The following is a 17,289-nucleotide window of genomic DNA, read 5'->3' as shown; positions in this document are numbered from 1 at the left end:
CATGGTTTCCATCCAAGTGAAATTTGTGAGCAACCATGCCGAATTTCCCGTCAAGAGTCAACAGCGACTACTGTTTACAGAGCCGGTCAACAGCGCAGGAGCCTCCCGGGGTTTCAGATGACCGGCCGGTTCTGCCGGGACGGTCGCGGCAGCGATTAAAATTTTATCAAAATTTCGGTTAAATTTTATAAATTTTGAAGAGGAATAAAATATTTATTTTTGAAAGAAAAAATCACTAACCTGTGAAACTCATAGGAGCATAGAATAAAAAATAACTAAAATTTTGGTATTTTCACCGTGAAAAAAATTATAAAACAAAATTAAAAGTGTCACGGCAGTCGGTAGCATTCCCACGCCAAAATCAGCTGTCGAGGTGCTGCCCTCGCTGTTGACCCCAGATCGATCAGGTCGGACTCGTCCAGCTACGTGCCACCGAACGTGAGAATGTGTTTGGTTTTCGTACTAGGTTTTGAGTTGTATCATATAAATAGGTTGAATAAAGTTAAATTTATTAAAAATAATATTATTTAATTGGTTGTATGTATCTTAACAGACTGAGTTGAATTTTTATTTGGTTGACTGAATCTAAGATCATATGAACGAATGTAAGAGTTAAGATTATGATTAATTAATTATATGAATGTGATTTTGTAATATTGATAAGTTGATCTATCTGTACGAGCAGTGCACCTGTTAGACTAATAAGTGAAACTCGAATTAAGTTTCACTTTTAAATTAAGATAAGATCGTACATTTATATTGATCAAGTCAAATTAAAATGATAGATATAAATAATCAATTACATTTTTCTCAGATGGACTAGGGGAGATTTGCTAAACCCAGCATGTGCGTCCCTCCGCCGCCTAGTATTTCTCGTTGCGATCGATCTCCAGTTTAGCGAGCACCTCCATGCCGATCTCCTCTGATCCAGTTGGTTGATGAAATAAAGTAGTAGAGGATCGATCGATCGATACTTCTGCGGACGTCGTCCCTGCCATGGCATCATCCCATGTTATTTCATTGGACAAGCTGTCCACGTCAATCACGAATGGTACTAAACAATTGGATAAGCACGAACCAACTTGCTGGCTTCGTTCGCAATGCACGATTAGACGTCTTGCAAGGGCCGTCGTCGTAAATGCTGTGATCCTTTGTTTAGTGTAAATGTTTGTTTCAAGGCAAGATAAGCTTGTTTTAAGTAATCAGCTGCTGCTTGACGATAATTCCTACATACACTCGCCGACGTTGACGCCTGCAGTGGTGACGCGTACTGTCGCTAGCTGAGTGGTGACGCGTAGCATCGACGGACGCTGGTCGTTGAATCGGGCCGCAACGTCGGAAGCCACTCCTTTTCGCCGAGAGCCTAAGCCAGTGACACGTATGGATGAACGAGGAATTAGTAATTGAGTCTCACTAATACTCTCTCTGTTCAAATAGGTCTTTCGGCCCAGCTCGGCATGAATCGGTTTAGGTATGATTCGGCTAAGTTACGATCTAATAGGTCTGATTAAGTAAATAGGTTGTGTTGTGTCGGCTCGTGTGCTGAAAACGTAGCCCACGGTACGGCTCGTGGCCGACCGTGTCGGCACGATCAGCTCGAGCACTGTTGCGGCACGATTAGCTTGAAGGCCTGGCGGGCATAGCGCGGCGGCGGGACTGGGCAGCGATGCGGCGACGGGGTGAGGGCGAGGCTGGGGCTAAGTAACCGAGCAAGGTGCGCGTGGTCGGACGGGGTCACTGAGAGAGGGCATCGCGAGCAGGTGAGGCGGCGGGGAGTAGGGTCGGGCGGGGTAGCGCGATCAGGCGAGGTGGGGCGAGGCGGCATGGCAGGGCGGCACGACTGGGGAAGGTGGGGGCGACCTAGCGGCGTAGCTAGAGCAGGGCAGGCTGTGCCCGTGCCGGCTCATCTAAACTGGGCCGAGTCAGGTCGAGTCAACACGCCGTGCCGAGGCATCGACTCAGTCACGATCTGGCTAGCCGTGTCGTGGCTTGGGATGACCCAATAGACACGACCTATTTGGCCAACACTAAACAACGTAAGACGTATTTTATTTAAAAAAGTCAAATTTTATCAGTTTTGATTGGTAATTAGTTAAATTATATGCATATTTAGTACTCACTGTGGTTATAAATACATATTATTTTAGATAAGACACATTCTCTAAAACATAACTTTAACTATTATTTTCTATTGGAATATATTTATAAAATCCATTAATTTTGTGATATTATGAAAGTAGTTTTAAAGACAAATTTGCACACATAATTTTAAGATTTTCAAACTAAATATCTAACGATAGATCTGTACAAATAGGTCTGTCGGGTTGACTTAGCACGGACCCGTTTAGGTATGATCTGGCTAAGGTACGATCTAACAGGTCTTGTTAAGCAAATGCGTCGTGCTATGTCGGCTCGTGTGCCAGAGGCACAGCCCGTGACATGGCTAGTGGCCGGCTGTGCCGTGCTGGCCCGGCTCGGGCACTGTTGCGGCACGATCAGCTCGAAGGCCCAACGGGCACAGTGCGGCGATGGCACTGGGTAGATGCGTGGTGATGGGGTGAGGGCGAGGCCGGGGCCGAGCAGGGTGGCGCGGTCGGACGGGGTGACGCGGCCGGGCGAGGCGGGGGTCGGGTGGGGGGGGGGCAGCGTCAGGCGGTCAGGTGGGGCAGCGGAGTGAGGCCGACGCGAGGGCTGAGTGGGTCGACGCGACCATACGAGGTGGGGGCGGCCAAGCAGCATAGCCAGAGCGGGGCGAGGGTGGGCTATGACTGTGCCGGCTTGTCTAAATCGGGCTGAGTCGGGTCGACACGTGGTGCCGAGGCATCGGCCAAAGCACAGCACGGCTAGCCATGTCGTGTCTTGATCGTGCCTATAGTGTCGTACTCGAGTCGGCCTATTTGGCCAGCACTAAACAACGTAAGGCACATTTTGTTTAAAAAAGTCAAATTTTATCAGTTTTGATTGATAATTAGTCAAATAATACACATGTTTAGTACTCACTCTGGTCATAAATACATATCATTTTGGTAAGACACAATCTCTAAAACATAACTTGAACTATTATTTTTCTAGTATAATATATTTATAAAATCTATTGAATTTATGATATTATGAAAGTAGTTTTAAAGACAAATTTGCACACATAATTTCAAGATTTCCAAACTAAATATTTGAAAGCTATTATTAATCAAGTTTTAAAAGTTGAACTAAATCTTTTTCATATATTTATGACCGGAGGGAGTATTTCAAAGTACTTTTAATATAATATTAATTTTGTAGAAATTCTCAATATATTTTAAGAGAAATTAATTAACATTCAAATTTTATTTTTGGTGATTTTTTTTCAAAATAAACTATGTCTTACATTTTTTGAGCGGATGGAGTATTTTCAACATGAAAGGTCGGTCGATCGATTGGTTTCGCCGTCGCAATCGGCGAGGCAATGATTAGATGCTACGTACGTACGTTTAATAAGGTTATTATCGCCCGGTCGATCGATTTCGGCCGGGCTGGTAGCCGACATCACCGTGTGGAAATGAAGCCAGTGGGTGCCTTCTTTAATCATGGTGTGGTGTAGTTGGAAGTCGATGGGTCGCCCAACACCTGTCTGTCTGCACTTCGTTTTGGCAGGGGCTGCACCGCAAGCAAAGCGTGTGCAAATGCTGCGACGTAGCATGCTCTCAAAATAACTCTAGTCAGGCACACGGAGGGAGCGCTTCCCATATGTTAAACGTTCCAGACGCAATCACGCACGCACGATGAGTGAAAAGCACCAAAGTGGCACCACAATAAAACTAGTACCACCACTTGGAGCAATAATTTTAATTTTGTTTTACAATTTTTTCCCTCACCAACAAAAAGACCAAACTATTGAAATTTCAACGAAATTTGCAAAATTTCATCAAATTTCAATCTTTTTTATCCTCTGCTCTACGAGACCTGTATATTAGTGAAAGAAAAATTCAAAATTAAATATTTCATTTCCTTAAAATTCATAAATTTTTAACGAAATTTTAATCGCTGCTTGGAACGCAAAGCAAGAGAGAAAAAAAGCGCAGGAAAGGATTGGGGTCACGTCATACGGCCATGACCCCACACCCCGACACCCCACATGGAATGATGGGGGCTTGCTCGTGGCTGCCCATGGCAAGGATAACGTGTCTGCCACCGTACGAAAGCGCGCGCGGCGCACGACTCCCAAAATCCCTTTCGATCGCGTGGGCCGCGTGGCTGGCCCCGTCTCATCCATCAGTCTCCTCCCTCCCCGCTGCTCGAGGGCCACCTGCTGTACTCTCGCTGCTGTGTGATGGTCCACTAGGCATCTTCAATCGTTATACAAAGTTATCATCTCTAATTTGAGAGAGCATTTTTTAAAAAATTCATATAACTTTTGTTGTTTACAATTTCTCATATCTTATAAAAGAGATGCTAAGGTGATTTGTAATTATTAGCTTTTTATCTTTTCTTTTCAAAAAATAGAATTTATTTCGCTCTCATCTACTTACACTAAGGTACGAAGAATCATACTACAATATTGAAAAGTGTTCTCTGTCTAGCTTCTCTGCCTCTACCCAGCGCCAGCGGCACATTCGATTGATCATATGCTTTTCCTGTGCAAACAATATGGCTCTTCAGATGATGGTTCGTAGTAGCATCTCGTCTCGCGTAACATGCATCAATGGCGAGTTGGCGACCTCAAGTAAACTTTCATGTCGTGAGTGTCTAGATGGCCAGCAGAAGAAGGGCTAAACTTTGCCGGCTAGAGAGAGAGAGAGAGAGAGAGAGAGAGAGAGAGAGCCGTGCCTGCCTAGGTGCAGGACCGGCAAATTCATGCGACGAACGGTTCAGGAACGGAGCCTCGGTTGGTTGGCTGTATTCCATAAAGATGCAACTCCGTGTCTCACGAATCATGCGATCGAGGCAGCATTATTGCCTGCGCGTGCATGTGGTGCCAACCACCGGCGTACGCCACCCTCCGTCCGCCACCGTATCATCAACGGAGGAGGTTAGGCTGCGATGGGTTGTCTGTACGAGGTTTTTATTTATGGGTCGTATACGTAGGTGAAGGAAAGGGTCGTATACGTAGGTCGAGGAAAATGGGTTATATTTGTTAAAAAAATATTTAATTGGTTGTATATTTTTGATAAATTAAGCTGAATTTATGTTTGTTTGATTGAATCTAATACATTAGATTTAAGATTGTGATTGTTTATTAGATGCAGGAGTTTATATACTCGGCCTAGACTATAAATAAAAGCTTAATTTTCTCCCGAGCCAAAATATAGGTGTATATTTATATCCATTAGATCAGACTGAAACCGTGTATAAGAACCACTAAAATACCAGATCCTCCCATACCGACAGCCAACCAGCCCCTTAGCTGTCCGGCCGGTGCTGCGGTGCCGGACTCTGACGTTCTACGTCTGCCTCCGCCGAGTCTACGGCTACGGCCGGGTGTGGTCCGTGGCCGTTGAACTACCAGTGGGAGCACGTGACATGCTCGTAGAGGACGCAGCTGGTAGCCGGTAGCAGCTCAGCTCGGTCCTTCGGCAGCTGGTGACACAAAAGGCGTCCAGTGACGTCTTGGTGCTACTCTGTAGCATATCTGAGGATGTGTGTCCGGCCGGTAGCAGCTCAGCTCGGTCTGACACAAAAGGCGTCCAGTGACGTCTTGGTGGTGGAGGTGCATATCGATCCATTTCAGAGTGTTTTGCCTTCGACGCACGCCATGGCATCAAGTACGTTTCGTTTACCTTTGCTCCGTTGTGGGTTTGGGCTAAAGGGGATCGCGAATTTGCGATGTGGACCAGTACCAAGTGGGTGCTGCTTGGCTTTTGTTTCTTCGCCAGCTGCTTTATGGAAGGGAGGATTTTTCCTTTGTTTACCAAGTACGTTAGCGATGGGTCCTTGTCGCTGATAGCGGCGTCCGGTAGACAGGCGGATCAGGATGTTGCTTTCACCTTTGGGGGACCGACGACTTTGGGGATGGATGATAACAAAGGTGTAGACCAGCCTATGAATTTGTGATCATGGCAACTGATTGATTGGCAGGAGATAAAGGCAGAGTTGAGTTGCTGTACCAGGCGAAGAATTGTACGCGGTCGCGTCGAGGGCAGAGGGGAGCAGCAAGTGAGAACAAGCCCAATGGGTCACAGGCTCCGAGCCTACGAGCCCGATGGCAATGAGCTGATTTGAGCGGCTCAGGAGCTCACGAGGCCGCAACCGGCGCACATGTCCAGGGCGTGACAAGATCGTAGGCATCCAAACTTGTAGAGATGCAATTGTCCACCAGCTGGAAGTTTCATCCACAATACGAGCACGATGGTATGCCGAAACCTCACGAAAAAATACAGTGATTATGTGAACTTTAGCCAGAACAAGAACAACAGGAAAAGGCACTGGAAGCCTTTCATTTGAACAGTATGTCAACACGGAAAAAAGGGAAACATGTTCAATAATCTAAACAAACAAAGGAGCCGGCATACGTAAAGCAAAATTGAGACACCCTGAACGTCATGTGTTAATGCAGGGCAACCAGATACCAGCCCTTTATACTTGGAGATATCCAAATGAATGCATAATATCAGGAAAGTGCAATGTGAAAACCATATTCTGACTGGTAGAGTGAAGCGTGGGAAGGAAATGGCACCTAACTAGTCCCTATGTCAGCCCTATCGAGAATGTTATAACTTGACCTCAGAGTCAATTATTCCAACGTTAGCTTGTCAGACCAGCATATTTCCCGAAGGAAACAACAAAAACTAGCTTTTCCCTTTTTGTAGATTATTGGGTTGAATTCCCAATGTAAGATCCTATAGAACCAATGGCACCAAGCTGCGAGGCAATTCAATTGACAGTCAATGGAAATTTCAACCAGTGCAGCAGCAAGAAGTGAACATTGGATGTCAATACTAAGGACACTCATGCTGGGGCTGCAAGTTTCCTTTGACTGTCCACAGTACACTATAAAGTCACCACCACCTGAATGTCAATGTCATGCTCAGCGGGAACAGAGTTCTCAGAATCATCCTTGGACTGCAAAGCAAGAGATTCCTTTACTGAACCAGTTTCAGATGTAATGATCAGTGCCTCTTTGCCAGATATCCTAATGTTGCTGAAGTGTTCAGCTAGAAAGTCACCTGAATGTGTTGTTGCAGAAGCAAACTTGCTACCTTCAGTACTATCAAACTCTTCTGGACTTTGATTATTGTCCAGCTCTTTCGAACTGTTATGATTATTACTCTCTTTTGGACAGTTATGATTATCAAGCTCTTCCAGAATGTTATGATTATCAAGCTTCAGACTATCAAAACTGTCCAGTTCTTCCATACATTGTGTTTCTTCAACAGCAAACTTGCTACTTTCGGTACCATCAAGTTCCTCTCGACTGTTATGGTTGCCAAGCTCATTTAGATTATTATGGCTGTCCAGTTCGTTCAGGCAATGGTGATTCTTAAGCTCTTTTTCAGCGCTATAGCTGTCAAGCTCTTTCAGATTGCTGTGATAGTCGAGCCCTTTCAGACAATTATGAGCATCAGGCTCCTTAGAGCCAGGACTGTCAAGCTCTTTCAGTTTTTTATGGGCATCTAGCTCTTCCAAACTTTTCTCATCATCCAGCTCTTTCCCGGTGCTATGACTGCCAACCTCTTTCAGATTACTATGATGATTCAGCTCCTTCAGACAATCATGATCTTTGAGCTCTTTCTCAGTAATATGACCGCTGAACCTTTTATCGATGTTATGATCCTGAAGGTCTTTCTGATTACCATAGGCACCAAGATCTTCTGGACAGTTGTGGTCCTCGTCCTCTACAAACTTGTTGATGCAGTGTTCCTCATCTGACTGAGCTTCCAGAATTGTACCATTTTGTGCATATGGACAGACAGGTACATCTCTCAGACGGCATTTATGGCATTTGAAGCCTATGAGAGTGTTTACATTCTCAAGGGTAATAGAATATATATCCCCATGAAACCAATCTGAAAGGAAGAGCAAATGCAATAAGGATTATAGCGTGTAAAATATGAAGCAACAAAAGTTAACATCATACACAGCCAACATATGAACCGCAACAATGATTACTTGTTCTTGTTGGTTAGTGCTCTTCTACTCTCCCAAGAAGTGAAAAGCACAAATTATGAAGCACATAAAAAACTGACTTTCAACTACCTACTACTCCACCACTAACAATACGCTTGGGGATTCATGCAACTTAGTGTGTGGGAAAGCATAAGAACACTACCAGTACTACTTTTGTTGAGTCATAAAGCCTTGCAGCTTAGAAGAGGATGCTCCTTTGCATAAACAACACAACCAAACAGAAGCATCTAAAGTAGTTTATAGGAAAAGGAAAGTAACAGCTAAGTTATTTCAAAGAGGACTGAAGATAAAATTGATAGGTCCTGACTCCTGACTGTCCTCACAACTTGAAAAAAACAAAGCATAATAAAAAAGATTTTTTAGCTCACGTAATTGCTAAGCGAGCAACAAGTAGTTCTAACATCACAAATATATATGTCATGCAAGTAAAACCTTGCTTACCTTCACATTTTTCACAGGCAATATAAATAGCCTCTTCGCTATAGCATTTCTCACACAAACAACATACTGGACTGACTTCAGAAGTTTCAGCATCTTCGGATGGAAAAACAACTCTTTCTTTCCTAAAACTTCTTGCTCGTTCATCATCTGGATTTTGTGTCCATTGAAGACCATTTAACCAGTATGAATAATGCAAAGCAGTTCTCCTCCTCTTAGAACAGCTAGCAGCCTGCTCAGATATATTTGAGTTGCCTTTCATGTACTTATCATACAATCGTCTTGATATACGTTTCACCTGTTCATTCTTGGGCACATTTGATGGTTCACTCTCAGGCATCTTTGGTGATTCTTTCTTTGATAAATTCAGTGGGTTCTTTCTAGGCCGACCACGCTTACCCTTTTTGCCAGTTTTCTTGTATTTGAAAACTATCTGATTTCTCCTAGTCACAATCTTGTGTGATTGCTTCTTTTGCTTCTTTCTGGGAGAGGTCCTCTTTGGTGCAGCCTTTTTCTGTGGAGATTTCACCTTCAAGACCTTTTCAGCTAGACACTTGTTGCAGACATAAATAGCATCAGCAGCACCCCTAGGAACCTTGAAATGTCTTTTATGGAAAAGAGCTGCATAGAATAAGATAAAATTAACTAAGTGACAAACATTGCAATGACTCCCAATATAACTTCAAGCATCAATAACCGAAGTAACAGGAGAAAATTAATAATTGATGATTGATTAGATAGGGCATTATTTGTCAATGACAATTCCTTTTTATCCAATGGCATACATAAGGCAGCACAAAAATAAGGCGTATAATAAACATAATAACTTGAGGACTGTATTTATGCATGTGCAAAACAAAAAAAAGATGTCTGTGCAATAGTGCATACCTGCACAATATTGGCAGTTCACGGCTTCACTGTAGAAAAAAGAAGGGGGGGGGGGGTCAAATTAACAAGTAAAAAAATTACCATGCTACAAAAAAGACAAATGCATTGCAAACTGAGAACATGGTGCAAGAGTTTAGTGGCCAAACAAATAACTGCAAGAATCAAAATGTTGAAACATGACTCTTATAATGCCATAACAAGTTTTCTAAAATATTTGCTCGATGGAGTGACTTGTAAAGAAATAGCACCATCAGTTAGATTGGCGATTCTGAACCTAGATTGTTTAGAAAACATATACTAATAGCTAACACAGCACAGTCCAATCAGTAAGAAGTATATTTACATATATGCTAAAACACTGCTATAAAACTATCAGTATAGTGATTGTATCTGAAAGCCACAAGGAAACTGAAAACATCAATACGTGATCAGAGCTTATTAGGCATAAAGAGTTTAAATGTCACTGTACTAAGGCCCTAATCAGTAAATCATTGATTTAACATGTATTGCATTCTGACAGCACATATGAAAGTATGAAACCTTACCAACAGCACATTACTCGCATGCATCTTAACAAGTAACAACAGACATTGGCACAACAAAACCATCCAAATATCATCAAAACAAAACTTAGCCCTGACAAGTTCACGACTTGGATGAAATACACAAGCTTTTACTAGTTGCTACTAATGATTGTGTGGGTGAGAATGGTTTGGCTGAGAAAAAAAAAAGAAAGCTCCCTTGACATACCTGGCAATAACTACTTTGTTACAATGACCACAAAGCCTGATGGACAGCTTTTTTGCTTTTTCGAAGAGGTAATCAAACCCTGATCTTTTTAGCTTTTGGGGTTTGGAGTCACGCATCTTCTTAGTCTTCTTAGGAAGATCATCGGCTTCTCTCTTTTTCAGTAAGCGAGCTAAAGCTTTGGCTTCATATGCCTTCAACAGATTCAGAGGGACATGGCCTTCACTTAACCAATACCTGTTCCTCTCGTTAGAGGGCTCCTCAAATTTTGTTCCATGTTTAGAAACAACAGGAGGAATGTTCTCTCTCTTTCCAAAATCAAGTAGATATTCAACATTTGTTCCTTCTATGCGTTTTCTTCGTATTATAACTTTCTTAAAAAGCCTTGCTATTTTCTGGGTTTCCTTTGTAGCAAGGCTGGAAGGGAGAGTGCTCAATATCTCAGTCCACTTGATATTCCATTCAAGCTCTTTAATCTGAAGGTGCACAAAGGAGAACAAATTTAATGACAAGATTTTACAGTTCTTTCCAAAACGAAGAGAAGATATTACCTGCAAAATGAGCTGGGCAACGTTTTCTGCCATTTCCACAGCAGCTCGCCAAGCTATGTATTTGAACCTCCGGGCAAATTGTGAACCATCGGGGTATAAAATGGTGGGAATTTTCCTACGTCCCGCTGAGACAGGCCAGATAAAAAAAGGTTTAATGCAAATATGATGTCAGGAAAAAGCATATCTCAAAATTGGCAGTCAGTCATACAACCTTGCCGAGCAGCTTTGTAGGCCAGTGACTGAGGCAACCTCTTCCAGTGAAACACTTGACGAGATAATTCTCCACCCCTCCACCAATAAACACCAACATCACGAGAGTCAACTTTGAGTTCACCATTAGATGATGGCTTTCTACCTGGTTTTTTAGCACTTCCATGGCTTAAAGATTTATTAGATGAACGGACCAGGATATGAGCTGCAGAACCAACCACTTCAACAGAGTCTGCCGGTCTGTGCCATTCCACAGAAATGGCAACACGTCGCAGACTGGACTCTAACTGCAGAATATGAGCAGATAAGCATGTATCATTGTAGTATATACAGAAAACTTTTAATAAGAATGAAGCATTTGATAAATTATACCATTAGAAGAGGCTGCTTCAGTGATGATACATCTGAAGCCTTCAGAACTGCCTTACGCCAAAAATCACTATATTGCGGATTTTGCCAGGGACCAGTCAGCAAACCATTCAACCGTTCTTCAATTGACAAAATGTTATGCATAGCAAGGACGATATGGCTTTCCTTATTTTTTTCTGCCCGGAGATCAAAAGCATGTGGCTTAGGACCTTGCATAAATTTAGCATCAGTTACCCTGAAAATGCAGTCAACACCACCACTAATTTGGCAGCAGTTACACCAGCCACATTTTTCTTTAAGCAGTTCGACAGAAAGCTTTTGATCAGTTAGTGCGAAAATGTTAGCATATTTCTTACATATTGTTCTTAGATGGAACGAGAGTGCATCCTGAACAGGTTTCTTCCCTTCCTTATTTTCAGACAGCTTGTGTTTTAGCTCTTCAGCAGCTGAAGCTGCTATTTGACCAAAACTGTAATAGTTTATGTACCTAGCAGGGTCTAAATGGAGATGGCAATCACTTGGTTTTTTCCGAGGTGATGGATCTTTCTGATTCTTTGCAGACAAACCATTAGCATGTGAACAAGTAACATCTTGCTGAGAATCGCAGTGACCATTCTTAGAACTAGCAGATCTATTTTGAGGTGTTTGACTCGACACCTCTTCAGCAGTAGTTTCATTTCCACTTCCAGAAAGATGTTCAAAGGAGTTATCCTGTTCCACCTTGAACTGCTCATATTCACTAGGTTGCTTCAATGGTGATAAATGTCTGCAGTCCGTCTCAGCATCAGATGTACTGCATTCCTTGCTACTCTGATACCGACCATTAAAATTGGGTGACGCGATTGCAATACCACAAAACAAAGATATTGCATTAACAACTGAGCTGTACGAAGGATGACATGAGTTCAACACTGTAACAAGGGAATGAAGATCGTTCTGACCATAATAATGACATGGGGATTCCACAGTACATGAGTCAACCCTGCAAGTTCAGAAGGTGCTTTGTTTATTAATGCAGCAAGAAGTAACTATCAGATACATATAGGATCAATTTCCCAGAGTAAACACATCAAGTCTCACTTCTAAAATATAAATAGTATAGTTTTCTGCAAAGCCTTGATTAGTAATCATCACAATAACTGGATATTACTAAATCAGGGCATTGCAGGTATTTCCTATTTGGCAAAAAGAGCTATTGTCTATACCACAAAAAAGATATTTTTACAGTTGTCTGACAGAACGTCAAGATACAGCTTCGATCAGTAAGCCCAACTTTCCCTCAAACCTCTAGCTAAGAGAACAATGAGTCTGTATGGTCTAACTTGCATGTAGAAACAAAAACCATTGCTAACTCCACTATGTATGCCTAGGCTCACATGTCACCGGTAGCTAGCATACACGGAAACAAATTAACATTACAGCTTACATGTTCTATGGATAGATGGGACCCAGAATAAACAAGACAAATAGAGCATTCTCGGTGAAGTTCATAGACAAAAGAATAATGCTACAGCTTACATCATTATTCTTACATGCTAATGGAGCTTGACTATCTGAATGGTAAGCAGTGAAATTGTTACACTAAGATTTTGAATAATACAGGTGGGCAATATAGCAGAGGAATATTCACAATCACACCAAGAGTCAAGAAAAACACTCAGAAAGATATACATGTAACACCAAAAGTAAGATTTCCATGATGACTTACACCAAAAGATAGCCACAGGTGCCGAAGTATAGTCGGCCATGCGGATCAATTCCCAGAACCTCTGCTCCTCTCATAGAATTTGTCATATTCCTGGATCCATCGTTCTTCTGTATTAAACACTCCGGGCAATACCAATCACCTTCAGGCAATAGATCCTCCACCACCCCCACACATTTAGAATGAAAGGCAGCCGGACAGCCATCACAGCATAACAAATTACCATCCATGCCGCAGAGAAAGCACTCATCACTGTTACCATCATCCATATCATCGGAGCCTTCTGGAGGCAGAGAAGAATCTACTCCCCCCTTGGCAGAAGAACCCCTCCTTTTTCTTCTTAAACCTGAGCTTCTGAATCCCTCGTCATTTCCATCTGACTCAGACATCCTTGACCGTACAGCCCCAATCTCCAGAACATCATCAGACAGTGAGCGCAGCAGCTCGAGTTTCACCACTGCAGGTTGCCTATAGTACTCTGTACTCAATGGCTTTAAGTCTGTAAGCTTCATACCATACCTCAATTCTGAGCCCCTGGTTAATACGTACTCAGCAAGAAAGATTGGCCAAGTTGCTAGGTCTAAAAGCTCCCAGTTAAGATTCCTACAAAGACAATAGTAGATAACTAAAAAGCATGTCTTTCGTCACGTAGAGCTCTCTAATAAGCTTAGGTCACAGCAAAAACTTTTACCTAATGCAGTGTATCGCGAAAGGATCTCCTTCATTGGCGAAATCTTCCAGGTGGCTCTTCAGAGCTCGCAGCAGAGCGAAATGCACCCAGTCAATCAAAGGATTCACATACGTGCAGTGCAGTGCAGCCACAAATGTCTCCAGTGGAAACGGGCTCAGGAATAGCTGCCTGGTGAATGACCTTAAGCAGGAGTAGACTTGAAAGAGGTCGAGAACAGGGAGGCCCCCCAAATCCAAACCCTGTGACGACTGCGGCAGCTCCGGCTTCAGAGACAGCCTCTCCGCCGCAGCTTCCGCCAAATCCTTGGAGACGGACCGATACCGTCCATTCCCATTTGCACGAGGTCGCTTCCGCCCAGACTTCTGTGGCGTCCCGGCAGCCGCAGCCTCAGCCTCAGCCTCAGCGGCGTCCGCAGCAGCCGCTACAGCAGCCGCGGCCTCCATCTCAGCCGCCCGCGCCGATGCCTTCGCTTGCCGCGCGCTCCTCCGCAGCGGCCTGGCCGACTCGGGCGCGGGACTGGCCTTCCGCTTCTTCTCCGCCGGCCCTGCCACCAACTCCCCGCTCGACTCAGCCGGCGTCGCGGGCTCGATTTCCCCATTCGATGACTCACCCACCGCGGGGACCGCCAGGATCACGCCGTCCGCCAGCGGGGGGGACTCCTCCTCCCCGCGCCGCCGCTTCTTCGGCCTCCGGTCCGCGGCATCCCCCCGCGGCGGCGTCTGCTGCAGCGCCGGCGGCATCGCGGGGCCAACGAGCATCTCCGCCATCTCCTCGGCATCGACCTCCTCCGAGTCCCCGTCCTCGTACAGCACGCGGAAGTAGCCCGCCTCGGCGTCGTACGACTCCACGACGCCCCCGTAGGTCCCGAACCCCGGGAACGCCTTCCTCACCGCCCTCCCCACCAGCTCCTCCATCCCACCACCCCGCGCGGAATTACTAGGGTTCGGGGTGCGGGGAGGCCAGCGCGGCGGCGGATCGGGCGCGGCTGCGTGGCTCCGGGCGGGATCGGCGGACGATTAGGGCTCCGTGGGCAGAGGAAGGGGAAGGGGAAGGGGAAGGGGGGAGGCGTGTTTCTGTCTCGCTCGAGCTGAGGCGTTTCGGTTAACGCAGCGCAGAATGGAACGTCGACTCGATGGGGTGTTTTTGGGAGGGAAAATGGGCATGGGCTCCAACAAGCGCGTCACACGGGAAGCTGCACCGTTTGATTTTAAATCAAAATGGATAGTAAAGCGTGAGTTATAATGGTAGTATTGTTAACAGTGTTATAAACATTTTACAGAAGGATATCATACTTCTTCTCAACGTTATCGATAAAATATGGTAATAACATAATCAAGTTAAATTGTAGCATCTCAATGCTAGACTGATTTAAAATTGCCAAAAACGGCTGATCTTATCTAGTTCTACCGCTACAAGTTTAGTACCGTGGCAGAAATATTTTTTGCTAATCGAATTCGAAGTTGTTCAATATGCATTAGGAGAGCATATTTGGAATAGAATACAAATTCAGGAGTAATGTCTCAAAACACGGTGTAGACGACGTCTCACCACCCTGCTTTCATGCTGGGAGTCATCATCTTTGGGTGGTTTCCTACTTAGGTGGTCAAATAGCCGCCTAAGTGACCGAGTAAGCGAGATTTCCGTTGAATCACCCACTTCTAGCACTCTCCATGCCTTCTCTCAAACCCCCGGTCTTCTTTGCGGCTTCTCTGCACTGCCAACAAAAAGAGAAAGAGAAGTGATGGTAACAAAAGAGGAACAAGACGAGTAGCAGAAGTGGCACTGACAAAGGAAGCAAGGAAGATGAGTAGAGAGTAGAGGCAGGAGTAAGAATACAAGATGCAGTGACAACAACGGAGGCAAGGCTAGAAGGGGGTGATCATAGAGATTTCTGATGTTTTAGGATTTGTCTTTCATGTCTAGATCTAGTAGGGTAATTTATTTGACATCCTTATCTACAATAATAAAATAATTCACTCTATTACCACTGTGCTTCCCACCCCTTCTTTATTTCCCCATTTCTCACTAATCCTTGCTCCCCTTTCCTCCTTTGTTCCCTTTCTTATGTTAGATTACCTACCTCATGGATCTCACCCACATGCTACATAGCATTTTTCTAAGCACTACCTAAGAGGGGTAAAATATTAATGTTTTGTAGTTGTACTAACCTAAGAAAAGAAAACACAAATGAGTGGGTCAAAAATTAATACTTTTTGTTGGAATTTTTTATTTTACTTGATAAAGAGGAATGTGGAAAGGAGCTCCCCGGATCCTAAATGTCGTTGCTTCCAATGTGCAAATTCAGCACCATAAGACAGTAATCAACACTGGATACATCCAGAATAGCCAAACACGTCTGGACAACCGTACTAGAAAATACGTATAAAACATAATATATGCACTTTGAAAAAAATATGCATATAAATTGATGGTACATTATGGCACATATGGTAAGATGACACCCTCACCATATTTGATTTGATAGCCAGCATGTTGTGCATTTATATTGCATTTGAAAACCCTTACATGACAGATTTGTAAACTGTATTAACTTCATGATATCTGCATTTTTATGAAAATAAGATGCCTTTTCTTGCTTCTTCTAGAATGATTATCAATTTAGTGTATCTTTCAGAGTTTAATGGTTCCAAGCCTCCGTCCAAGATTAAGGAGTAAAGCAGGACGAATGCACATGAACATATGAACTAGGTTGTACGTGTACTGCTGTTGGGTTTCAACGTGTGTCACTGACATTCATCTCATGTGTCAGGATTATGAATTATGATAGTACTCTCTAAGACCATCTCCAACGAAAGCTGCAAAATTCAGAAATCTAGTGCTACAGTGATTTGCGGACTACTGTTCATCCGGTTTTCATCTTCAGCGGAAAAGGGAGAAGCAAATTTGCGGTTACTGTAGCAATCTATAATACTGTTTATAGAATATGACTGTGGGGTCGAAAAGAGGAGGAGAGTAATAAAAAGTAAAAAATAGATTAGCTGCTGGAGATGAAAAAATAAAGAATATTGTAATAGTATTAGGGTATGATATAATTGTGTTACAGAGAAAAAAAAATTAAAGTTTCTATTGAAGATGCCCTCACATCATCTTATTTTGAGGATTAATTTGAAAGTGTGTATGTGAGCTATGCTTCCAACTGGACACATATCGTTGCCCGATAGCATTAGATTGTTGGGCCGCTCTAGGTTTTATCGCTTTGTATTCTTCACTACGTCAGTAGCCGTTGCAAATTCGAAACCAGTAGCGTGCTAAGATGGCGCTCGATCGATTCACTCCCGCCATCTCTCTCGACTTCACTTGCCCCGCCAAAGGGCGGCCGACGTTGAAAGTTTTGTGGTCTTTGCACTGTGTTGTCGTGCTCCTGGTTCCGAAGCTTCTGTGGAGGATCGCGAAAGACTTGCCACGATTGTTTGCCAAATTAGATTATAATTTAACAAATCATGCAATCCTAAATTAATAATCATTCTCACTCCTTTTCTTCTCTCAGAAAAAATAGAAAAGAGACTTGGAGGACTATAGGAAAGTAGTAACCGGTCCGTCCTTCTTATATCCCTAACAATATCTAGATC

The 17,289-nt window shown here is 43.6% G+C and overlaps 1 protein-coding gene across 1 annotated transcript; it reads right to left on the bottom strand.

Moving 5' to 3' along the window:
* Positions 1-6,513: 6,513 nt before the first annotated feature.
* LOC133893465 (DDT domain-containing protein PTM-like) lies at positions 6,514-14,834 on the bottom strand. The gene is made up of 9 exons (XM_062334492.1): positions 13,700-14,834; positions 13,012-13,611; positions 11,307-12,285; positions 10,936-11,221; positions 10,725-10,849; positions 10,177-10,649; positions 9,427-9,455; positions 8,542-9,159; positions 6,514-7,979 (listed from the first exon to the last, which is right to left on the bottom strand). Exons 1-9 carry the CDS (start codon positions 14,611-14,613, stop codon positions 6,964-6,966), a joined length of 5,040 nt encoding a protein of 1,679 aa, XP_062190476.1. The 5' UTR covers positions 14,614-14,834; the 3' UTR covers positions 6,514-6,963.
* Between the last annotated feature and the right edge of the window lie 2,455 nt (positions 14,835-17,289).

Source organism: Phragmites australis, chromosome 15 (assembly GCF_958298935.1).
Source record: "Phragmites australis chromosome 15, lpPhrAust1.1, whole genome shotgun sequence".
Lineage (NCBI taxonomy): Eukaryota > Viridiplantae > Streptophyta > Magnoliopsida > Poales > Poaceae > Phragmites > Phragmites australis.
Note: the sequence above shows the minus strand (reverse complement) of the source record. Positions and strands in the feature narration are given on the sequence as shown.

Bases quoted from the DNA above. Each gene is read 5' to 3' on its own strand.
- LOC133893465 (XM_062334492.1), bottom strand. From the start codon at position 14,613: ATGGAGGAGCTGGTGGGGAGGGCGGTGAGGAAGGCGTTCCCGGGGTTC. The intron at 10,650-10,724 runs GTAATATCTTCT...GTGCACCTTCAG, and splicing joins TTGCCCAGCTCATTTTGCAG to ATTAAAGAGCTTGAATGGAA. The intron at 9,160-9,426 runs GTATGCACTATT...TATTCTATGCAG, and splicing joins GAACTGCCAATATTGTGCAG to CTCTTTTCCATAAAAGACAT.